General features: G+C 58.2%; 1 protein-coding gene across 2 annotated transcripts; it reads right to left on the bottom strand.

Moving 5' to 3' along the window:
- Positions 1–216: 216 nt before the first annotated feature.
- Positions 217–10,728, bottom strand: RAPSN (receptor associated protein of the synapse). 2 transcript variants are annotated; one of them, XM_002709096.6, is made up of 8 exons: positions 10,271–10,728; positions 9,371–9,709; positions 2,918–3,076; positions 2,320–2,418; positions 2,110–2,232; positions 1,632–1,685; positions 663–862; positions 217–456 (listed from the first exon to the last, which is right to left on the bottom strand). In XM_002709096.6, the coding sequence occupies exons 1-8, from the start codon at positions 10,460–10,462 to the stop codon at positions 384–386; spliced, it is 1,239 nt and encodes a 412-aa protein (XP_002709142.1). In that variant the 5' UTR covers positions 10,463–10,728; the 3' UTR covers positions 217–383. The 2 variants fall into 2 exon arrangements, with proteins under 2 accessions (XP_002709142.1, XP_089182957.1); XM_089326831.1 differs by lacking the exon at positions 2,918–3,076 and having other exon boundaries at positions 10,271–10,696.
- Between the last annotated feature and the right edge of the window lie 310 nt (positions 10,729–11,038).

The following is an 11,038-nucleotide window of genomic DNA, read 5'->3' as shown; positions in this document are numbered from 1 at the left end:
CTCAATCACCCGCACCGTGAGAAATCAGTGTCTGTCCTAGCGGCCCCAAACGGACGAGGGCGCCACCACACGATGCGAACATGACAGCCGGCCAGCACGTTCCCCCTGGCCTGCTGGCCCTGTCCCCTCCCCACCCCGGGGTCCTGGAAGGGCCCTCACTCCCCTTTCTCTCTACCCTCTCCGGCCTTGGCCAGGGAAGAGTGAGAGCTCCCAGGACCAAGTACAAACTTTGGTTTATTTTTCTATAAACAGCAAAGTCCAGAGAGGCACGGAGGGCGGTGGGGTCCAGAGGAGCTGAAAGAGGGCAGGGCCTGGGCCTTGGCTGCCCTGGGGATGCGCCGGGAGTCCGGGCAGACGGTGCAGGGTGAGCAGGGCGGCGGCCGTCACACAAAGCCAGGCTTCATGGAGGAGCGGCGGCAGTTGGGGCAGCTCCGGGTCCCGTGGTTCTGCAGGCACCTTGGGAGGCAAAGGGCTCCGCCTGTTCACCGAGGCCACCCTCCCCTCCCCCCACCCCTGGCTCCCCCACCCAGGCCCCTGCCGCAGCCAGGTGCCCGGTGCCTCTGGGATCTTTGAGCAGCCTCTCTTTGGGGGTAATGGGGAGACTGGCCCCGCCCCCTACGGGAGGGCCCTGGGCCGCTGCCCACCCCGCCAGGGGCCCTCACCGGAGGTGGAAGATGTGGGAGCAGGGCAGGGCCTGCAGCCGGCTGTTCTTCTCGCCGATGGACTCGCCGCAGAGGCCGCAGTACAGCTCCGTCTCCTCCACGCACTCGTGGAAGCGCACCACGTGTGCGCGCAGCTCGCGCTGCAGCCCCTTGCTGCGGTAGATGCCCTCGCTCAGACAGTGCAGCTTGAGCTGGCTCAGCTGCGCCAGGGAGACAGGGGCGGGCGGGGCGTCGAGCCGACGTTAGCGCCGCAGGGTCGGGCGCCGGCCGCGTCCCTGCCCGCTCCGGGCCTTGGGTCCCCTTGGTGCAGAATGAGGGGCTGGGTGCCATCGGAGAGAGCCCTTTGCCCCTGGAAGGCCTGGGCACCTCGTGTATTGGGGGGAGTTTATTGGTCGAGCCTCACGCGTTGACTGTGGGAACTGAATTGCTTTCCTGCTTCTACTAATTAAATCCACACCTAACAGTGCGTGGGCATCAGCCGGACCCCTGGGTAGACCCGGGCGGCCGTGCCGCAGCCGGAAGCAGATCTGTGTGGCACTTGAGTTGGGCCGGGGAGCAGGTTCCAGAGACTTATACATCTTCCAGCAGACTGAGGAGCACAGAGCCTGTTCTCAACAGTTGAAGATTTGGATCCGATTATGGGTCCTGGAGAGGCTGTCTACACTACGGGCTTTGGAGTGAAGACAGGAGCCTCACTCTCTTTATCTATAAAATGGGGATGTGGTGCCCACCAGCAAGGGGACTGTGAAGACCGCAACTGATACCCATGGGCGTGCCTAGCTCTCAGGGGCACCCAGAATCCTCTGAGGAATTCTGCAAGTCTCCAAGCTATGAATTCCTGCCCGACCCTCCCAAGGGCTCTGGCTGCAGGCAGGACCAGGGAGGGCTGCGGGTGTGAGCAGCCCCAGGGACCCTCCCCTACAACACACAGCCCATCCTTGGGCTCTGAACACCAGAAAGAGGGCTGACCTTGTTCCCCACCTCCTCGGCCAGGTCCTGGGCTTTCTCGATGGCATCCAGAGCCTAGAAGGCGAGCAGAGGCCAGGCCTGAGGGCGGAGCGTCTGACACACAGAGGGCAGGGGCCAGGGAGGGTCGCAGAGCTGGGGCCACTGCCCTGTGTGCGAAGGTCGCAGGACGAGACGGGCAGTTGCCAGGGCTGTGTGTGTCACCTCCTGCCTCAGTCTACCTAGACATGCAATGGGCAGAATGTTCCCAGCTCACAGGGAGTTGTGAGTGAGATAGTGAGAGGCAGCTAAGGTGGCTCAGGTCTAGCTATGGGTCCCTGGGCAGGGATGGGCCCCCTCTGAGCCTGTAAAATGACGGAGAATGTTCTGGCCTCATGAAGTCAGGGGTAAGGTGATATCAGACAAAGGGGTGGCAAAAGGCCACACCCACTGACTCCTCCGAATGCGGGGCTCCGGGGCTGCAGGAAAGGGCCCCCCTCACCTTATCTGGTGCCTTCCTGGCCACCCAGCATTTGGCCACACCCAGCAGTACGTGCACCTGGCCCAGGCGGTTTCCGATCTCGGTCATGATGCTCATGGCAGAGTCGTACCTGGGGAACGCCGTCTGCAGAGCCAGGCAGGGAGGGGTGAGCGGGACTGCGCCCGGCCCGAGCCCATCCTACATCCGCCCCCAGCGTCCGGGTGCCCTCACCTCCAGGTCCCCACGGCTCCGATGGATGTCGGCAAAGCAGAGCAGGCAGAGCGCCTGCAGCGGCCGGTCCCCGTGCTGCAGCGCAATCTTCATGGACTCCTGTGAGGGTGGCAGGTGCTCAGGCACCCCCACCCCGGGGTGCCCTCCACCCTCTGGGCCCCTCTGAAGGCACAACCCTGGGGTCTCCCTGATGCCGGGGCCTCACGTCCCAAGCCACTGAAGTCACAGCACTCGGCGGGCTGGCCACTGTGAGCCGACAGGTGGAGAGTGAGGCTCAGAGGTGACAGGAGCTAATGGGGGCCACCCAGCTCCTAAGTGGTAGAGGTGGGATACACGCCCAGGTCGGTAGAACTCCAGGGACTCCCTCCCCATGATGATCTTCAAGGTGCCACACACAGGGTGTTAGGGACGTCGCCTAGGATGGACCGGCAGGCACTGGGGTTCGGGACAGGGCTGGGCAAATTAACGCGCCCTGCAGAGGCTCAGCTGTAGGGGTCAGGCCAGAGGAAGCCTTGGGGCCTCAGTGGGTGGAGGTGGGGAAAGGAGGCCCCAGACCCCGGTGCCTACCCCCGCCCGCGTCTCCTTCCTGCAGCCCCACCTCACAACACTCCATGGCACTGCCCAGGTGGCCCAGCAGGCGATACGCCACGGCCATGTGGTACTGGCTCATGGCCCGGTACTTGAGGCTCCAGCCTTTGCCATAGTCATTGACGAGCTCTGCGGCCTTGCAGGGGAAGAACAGGGCTTTCTCGTAGTCCTGCAGGGAACACGGGCCGGGGGGGAGGGGGCGCACTGAGTGGCAGGAGCCGCCCCGAGCCCAGGGCTCCAGGGCTGCCTTGTCCGGCAGCCAAGGGGCCCGGCGTTCTGCATTTACTCTGCCCCCCACCCCCGGGGAAGAGTAGGCAGAGGGGACCACCAAGGGCCAAGGGCATGGCTCCATCGGGTTTGCTGAAGTCTCCCAAGAACCTAGCAAGTTCTGGGCACTTAGTAGTTGCACAATAAATCATTGTTGAATGAATGAATGAATGAAAAAGGCGAGAAAACACGGTTGACTTCCCAGCCAGTTCCAGGGTTCCTCTGCTTCAAGACGCACAGGAGGGGGTGTCAGAGTTCCCCCGTCAGAGTTTGCCTCCTGGCGAAGTCTCAGTGAGAGATTGTTCAGGACACCCGTGAGACCATCCTCTCAAACTTCCACTGTTCCGCCTTGTTACCTGCCCTTCATCAGCCGATTCATCGCCCCCTTAGGAAAACGGAGGACCAGAGGAGCCCCTCATCCACCTTACCCACCCCCTCCCCCCCGCCCCAGAGTGTGCAGCCCCTGCACGTGCCAGCGCGCCCTCCCCACAGGGCTCTGCAGAGTCCTCTCCTGGTACTGGCTCATGACTACCAACGTACAGAAAGATTCTGGCATTTCTCACTCATTTTAAAAATAAAAATCAAGGGCCAACGCTGTGGCGCAGTAAGTAAAGCTGCTGCCTGCAGTGCCAGCATCCCATATGGGCGCCAGTTCGAGACCGGCTGCTCCATTTCCAATCCAGCTCTCTGCTGTGGCCTGGGAAAGCAGTGGAAGACGGCCCAAGTCCTTGGGCCCCTGCACCCATGTGGGAGACCTGGAAGAAGCTCCTGGCTCCTGGCTTCGGATTGGCACAGCTCTAGCCATTGCGGCCAGTTGGGGAGTGAACCAGTGGATGGAAGACCTCTCTTTCTCTGCCTCTCTCTCTCTCTATAGATAGATAGATAGATAGATAGATAGATAGATAGATAGATAGATATAGATATAGATATATATCTGCCTCTCCTTCTCTGTGTAACTCTGACTTTCAACCAAAAAAATAAATCTTTAAAAAAATAAAAATAATCAACAACCTTCTCTTGACCTCATTTTCCCTTCGGATACAGCACACACCTAGGAGTCTGGAATTGGAGGCAGAGGCAGCACTTGAATCAGGCACTGATAAGGGATGTGCTGTCCCAAGCTGCATCTTAACCACTGTGCCATACGCCCACCCTTCATGTGGCCTTTAAATACCATTTCCTAATGAAAGAGAACCAAGAGGCTTGGCTGGTGCCAGGTCTGGGGCAGGGGACAGTCAGACACTGTACAGTGTATTATGCCAGAAAACAGGGACACTTTTTTTTTTTTTTTAAATTTGACAGGTAGAGTTATAGACCGTGAGAGAGAGACAGAAAGATCTTCCTTCCGTTGGTTCACTCCCCAAATGGCCGCTACAGCTGATGCGCTGCACCGATCCGAAGCCAGGAGCCAGGTGCTTCCTCCTGGTCTCCCATGCAGGTACAGGGCCCAAGGACCTGGGCCATCCTCCACTGCCTTCCCAGGCCACAGCAGAGAGCTGGACTGGAAGAGGGGCAACCGGGACTAGAACCCGGTACCCATATGGGATGCCAGCGCCACAGGCGGAGGATTAACCGAGTGAGCCACGGCGCCAGCCCCAGGGATGCTTTCAAAGACTACAAGAAGCCTTGTCAAATGGACACGGGAGGCACAGCAAAGGGACTGCCATGGGATCAAGTCAGGGTGATAAAAGAAGAAAAAGAAATGACTGCCACCGAGGTCCTCAGCTGACCATGCTGCTAGAGATCCCCACCCGCCCCGTGGTGTCACAGTGAGGAGCCAGCACACAGGCACGACCACCGACCACAGCGGTCACCCCGGCTCCTTACTCGGGGAAGGCAGTCGTTCAGCGGCAAGGGGAGGGGGCACGTCTGCCACCTTTCCTATGGGACCTGCATCTCCGAATAACCAGCCAGCCCTGACTCGGGATAGAATGGTATTCGTTATAGAAAAACCCCAGCTAAGGCCGGCGCCACGGCTCACTAGGCTAATCCTCCACCTGCGGCACCGGCACCCCGGGTTCTAGTCCCGGTTGGGGTGCTGGATTCTGTCCCGGTTGCCCCTCTTCCAGGCCAGCTCTCTGCTGTGGCCCAGGAGTGCAGTGGAGGATGGCCCAAGTGCTTGGGCCCTACACCTGCATGGGAGACCAGGAGGAAGCTCCTGGTTCCTGGCTTGCGCCAGCTGTAGTAACCGTTTTGGGGGTGAACCAATGGAAGGAAGACCTTTCTCTCTGTCTCTCTCTCACTGTCTAACTCTGTCAAAAGAGAAATAAAAAAAGAAAGAAAAACCCCAGCTAATACATGAAGAAGGACAGAACTTACAAATCGCTACCTTATTACTGGCAAAATGAAATAACGTCTGTGGGTGCTAACACCATTGATGAGGGGGACTCGGCTGTGGTGCAGCAGGTTAAGTGGGTGCCTATGATGCCGGCATCCCACATGGGCGTGGGTTCGAGTCCCGGTTGCTCCACTTGTGATCCAGCTCCCTGCTAATGCACCTGGGAAAGCAGTGGAAGATGGGCCTCCTGGCTTTGGCCCCAGTCATTTGGGGAGTGAACCAGCAGATGGAAGGTCTCTTTAACTCTGCCTTTTATATTAATAAACAAAATAATTAGTGAAAATGTGGCCTCAAAATGGCATCCTCACAGGGTGCCATGGGTTAAGCCACTGGCCATGGAGAGAGAATGCAAACCCCAACACTGGAGGGGTCCAGTGGCCACTGCCTGGGCCACCCTGCTGGGATGTAGCAGAAACACCGATACAGTGCCCTTGCCAAAAATGCACCAGCCACATCCCGCCAGGAGACAAAGAAGTCACGTGGCTCCCTGGGACGCATGAAGAAAGAAGCCTGGACAGCCGGCCGGCCAATAAATCTGGAATCTTCAATGAACCGTGGAAGCCAACGGCCTTGTTGGTGCCCCAATTCAATCACGCCCAGGGCAAAGGCATGTTTTAGGGTGAGTAGAAAACTTTTCATCTCTTTCAATAGGCTCTATTAACAGTTATAGCACGTGTCAGACATCCTGAGGTCAGAAACAATACTGAACTTGGAGTTCAGAGAACCAGGTTCAAATCCCAGCTACCCTGGGCGTGTACAGAAATCCCAGCTGGCACTCATTAGTTGAATAGCGCCATGATTCAACCTGTTGGAACTTGAGCATCCGTGTCTGAAGGGAAGGTGAAATAGCTTCACCAGTTCACAAGGCTGGGGATGGCTAACGAAGGTTCTTTACGTGAGAGCACCCGACACACAAGCTGTCACGCAGTTTGCACTCCCTGACACTGGATCTCTGTGGATCCAAATGGTTAAGGTAAAAATAGAATAGTTTAGATTTAAATGAATTCTGAATAATTTTCTATATCTCCTTGTTTTAGTTTTTGAAGTTTTATTTAGTTTTATTTACTTGAAAGGCAGAGCAACTGAGGGACAAGAGACAAAAAAGAGATCAGCAGCCAGGGCTGCACAAAGCTGAAGCCCAGCACCTGGAATGCCATCCAGGACCCCACCTGGGTGGCAGGGACCCAAGTACTTGAGCCCTCAACCAGGGTGCACATCAACAGGAAGTGGAGCAGGGTGGGGCTGGCGCTATGCAGTGCCGGCATTCCATATGGACACCGGTTCTCATCCCGGCTGCTCCACTTCCGATCCAGCTCTCTGCTATGGCCTGGGAAAACAGTAGAAGATGCCCAAGTCCTTGGGCCTCTGCGCCTGCCTGGGAGACCTGGAAGAAGCTCCTGGCTCCTGGCTTTGGGTCAGTTCAGCTCTGGCCATTTCAATCATTTGGTGAGTGAACCAGCAGTTAAAAGACTTCTCTCTCTCTCTGGCTCTAGCTCTCTTATCTCTGTCTTTCAAATTAAAAAAAAAAAAAAAAAAAAAAAAAAAAAAAAAGCTCAACCTGTAGTTTCAGTGTAGAGGTGAGTCTGTCTTGGTTTCTCACTTCGTGCTGTGGCTGGAGCATATTCTGCTGTTTTCTGTTTTTTCAGCCTCAGAAACTGGAGCCCCCAGAGCAAACCCACGTTCTCTGGTGGCAGCCTGGTGCTCGGTCCCTCCCCGGGCGTCTTGGTTGGACTAAGGAGAAAAATTTAAATAGGAACTGGGCATCAGATGCTACTGGGAGATGACTGTCAATTCTGATGTGTGTGTGTGATAGCAGAACTGGGCTTATGTAAGGCAGTGTCCTTATGTAAGAAACGCTTTTGTAATTTTAGAGATGCATCCTGAACTATTTCAGGGCGAAATAAAAATAACAATGTCTATAATTTTCTATCATGACACTTCAGCTAAAATACGTAAACCAGAGGCGAGCATTTGGCCTATAGCGGTTAAGATACCCACGTCTCACACGAGAGCACCTGGGTTCAATGCCAGGCTCCTGCCCTGGCTGTTGTGGGCATTGTGGGGAGTGAGCCAGAGCATGGAAACTCTAGTGTGTCTCTCAAATTAAAAAACAAAAATTGGGGCTGGTGCTGTAGCATAGTAGGCTAAGCCCCCGCCTGAGGTGCCAATATCCCATATGGGTGCTGGTTCTCATCCCGGCTGCTCCACTTCCGATCCAGCTCTCTGCTATGGCCTGGGAAAGCAGTAGAAGATGCCAAGTCCTTGGGCCCCTGTGCCTGCCTGGGAGACCTGGAAGAAGCTCCTGGCTCCTGGCTTTGGATCAGCCCAGCTCCACCGTTTTGGCCATTTGGGGAGTGAACCAGTGGATGGAAGATTTCTCTCTCTGTAACTCTGCCTCTCAAATAAAGAAATCTTTCAAAAAAACTGTCTTAAAATGTACATCAATCAAACATGGCAAAAATATGAATATGTGTTCAATCTGAGTGTTAGGTATGTTCATTATATGATTCTGCTGAGAGAATAATTAAGGTTAATTTCCTCCATAACAAAAAGGGTTTTTTTTAAAAAATAAACAAATAAACAAACAAACAAACACCTCTGGGGCTGGCGCCGCGGCTCACTAGGCTAATCCTCCGCCTTGCGGCACCGGCACACCAGGTTCTAGTCCCGGTCGGGGCGCCGGATTCTGTCCCGGTTGCCCCTCTTCCAGGCCAGCTCTCTGCTGTGGCCAGGGAGTGCAGTGGAGGATGGCCCAAGTGCTTGGGCCCTGCACCTCATGGGAGAGCAGGGGAAGCACCTGGCTCCTGCCTTCGGATCAGCGCGGTGAGCCGGCTGCAGCATGCCAGCTGCAGCGGCCATTGGAGGGTGAACCAACGGCAAAGGAAGACCTTTCTCTGTGTCTCTCTCTCTCACTGTCCACTCTGCCTGTCAAAAAAAAAAAAAAAAAAAAAAAACAAAAAAAAAAACACCTGGCTCCTCGATCCTGCCCACTCAGTGGCTCCCCCTGAAAACAAAATCCTGGCTGTGGCCCTGCGGTCTCCCGGGCCCAGTGCTGCAGCCCAGCTGGTTAACCTGCGGCTTGTGCCGCCGACATCCCACACTGGAGCACCGGTCCAAGTCCCGGCTGCTCCACTTCCGATCCAGCTCCCTGCCGATGCGCCTTGCAAAGCAGTAGAGGATGGCCCAAGTATGCTCACTCTCTCTGTCTCTCCTTCTCAAATAAATAACTGCATCTTTAAAACAACGAGAAATTGAGCCGGGCACTGCCCAGGCCCGTGCCCCACTTCCCTTCCCGCGAAGCACTCCCTGCTGCACCATGCAGCCGACTTCCGGATGCTGCTGCTGGCCCCTCTCCCCACCTAGAGCACAGCTTCACGCGGACAGGGAGTTTGCTGCTGCCCGCCACCCCCCACCCCCGCCCTGTGGCCCCATGGCCCCATGGTCCCATGGCCCCGTGGCTCCGTGGCCAGCAGTGCCTGGAGACCACAGCTGCTCCCTATTCAGCTCATGACACCTCACAGCCCTGCTGGAAAGTGAGCCCCCGTCTCCCGCATCGCACCTCCCTGCAATTCAGAGACGAGAGGTGATTTGCCCAAGACCATGCAGATGACACACAGGTGCCAGGGCCATGCTCCTGGCCTGACCTCCCCTGCAGGAGCCTCCCACTGTCCCCAGGAAATCGGCCAGGTCAAGGTCTGAATCCTTCCTGGCCCAGCATTGCCTTCCTGGGTAAGTCATTGCCCTCCGACCCTCCTTCACCTCACCCCCACCTAAAGGGAAGGCTGGAACCGGGAGCCCAACACGGAGTTCTCGGGAGCCCCAGAGCCCCGCCGCGCCCACCCCCAGCCCCCAGCCCACCTTGACCTGAGCGTAGAAGCTGCCCAGGCTGCAGCAGACGCGGCACTCCAGCATGGCATCGTCGTTGTTGTGGGCATAGCGCAGGGCCTTCTCGAAGCTCTCCAGGGCTTTCTGGAAGAGGCTCAGGCCCAGGAAGGCATTGCCCATGCTCAGGCTGACCTGGCCTCCGAGCTGGGCCCCCGCCCTGGTGCCGGGCAGCCCCAGGCAGGTCTTGCAGTAGGAGATGGTCTTGTGGAACTCGCACAGCTTCTCGTTGCTGCGGGCCAGGTTCAGGTAGCTCTCCAGGAGGAAGTCGGCGTCCTCCAGCTCCCTGGCGGTGTCGATCTGGACCACGGCAAACTGCCCGCCACGGGGGTGGGCAGGTGGCTCTCAGCCTGCACTCTGAGCCTTGGACTCCCGCCTCCACCCCGCAGGCTCAGACCTGGAGGTCCCCAGCCTCAGAGGCAAAGCAGCAGGTCCTCCTCCGCCTCCCCAAAGTGTCAGATCTGAGCGGCCAGGCCCCAGATGCAAACTAGCTCCAGCCCAGGGCACTCAGCCTGCACCCTCCCACTCCCAGCCTCGGATCTGGAGTCGCCACCACCCACCCGGCATCAGCCTCCAGACTCAGACACCACAGCCCCCACAACAGGAGGGGCTGCTGAGAGCCGGGCTTGAGATCCTAAACCCCGGACCCTGAGGCCCAAGAATATTGGTCTCAGCAGCTCTGACACTGAAGTTCAAGGCTATAGGCCTGAGCCTGAAGCTGAGACACCCCCCCTCCCCCCGCCCCGGCACTAAGACTCAGGGCTTTAGCTGTGGATTCAGAGGCCCAGGCCCCCGGCCCGTGAGACAGCGGGGAGTCTGGGAGAAATCCAGGCCCGGTCCCAGGGCCCCCAGGCTGCCTGGGGAGGGTCCACCCACCTTGAGCATCTCTTTGTAGCGGCCCATCTCCGAGTGGGCTGTGACCAGGCAGCCCAGCACGCGGAAGCGCCCCACGGGGTCCGAGCTCTTCTGCAACACCTTCGTCCACACCTGCAATGCCTTCTCCGTCTGGTTGGACTGGTACAGCTGGAGCCCCTTCTCGATCTGCTGCTTCGTCTGGTCCTGTCCCATTGTTCCAGAGCCCTGTGCGCCCCCACTCCCCACCCCGCCGTGGGGAGACCTCTGGTGGCGGCTCCGTGCCTCTAGGCCCTCATGGCAGGGACCCAGGGGGCCAACTGCCCCCCACCCCAAGCCCCAGGAAGGAACACGGCGGTGGGTAGGAGCCCCAGCGGGGCCTGGGTGGAGAGCGGGCGCCACCCAGGGAACAAAGCTGGTTCAGCCCCTGTCCGCAGCTGTCCCTGCCAGTTGCGGCCACGTGGCCTCTGAGGAATGTCAGCGGCAAGGTCACGCGGGCCTCTGCCGCTCCCACCCCCAACTGAGAGGTGGCTTCCCCAGGGATACGGGCACCCGGCCACCTGGGCACCCCTTGGATAGCCCTTGGGCACCTCGACACTGACCGTGACCGCTCCGGGCAGGGCGGGCCCCACCAGCAGCTTCACCAAGGAGCTGCTCCAGGCTAGGAGGAACTGGCAGCTGGGAAGCAGCCGGGCTCTGGCCGGACCCACAGGCATCAGCCAGGCGGGGGCCAGTGCCTAGCCTGCTCTCTCCCCCATCACACCCACGCCCACCTTTTCTCCCCAGCCCCTG

This window comes from Oryctolagus cuniculus, chromosome 1 (assembly GCF_051225735.1).
Source record: "Oryctolagus cuniculus isolate XC-2025 breed Fujian yellow rabbit chromosome 1, ASM5122573v1, whole genome shotgun sequence".
NCBI classification, from domain to species: Eukaryota; Metazoa; Chordata; class Mammalia; order Lagomorpha; family Leporidae; genus Oryctolagus; species Oryctolagus cuniculus.
Note: the sequence above shows the minus strand (reverse complement) of the source record. Positions and strands in the feature narration are given on the sequence as shown.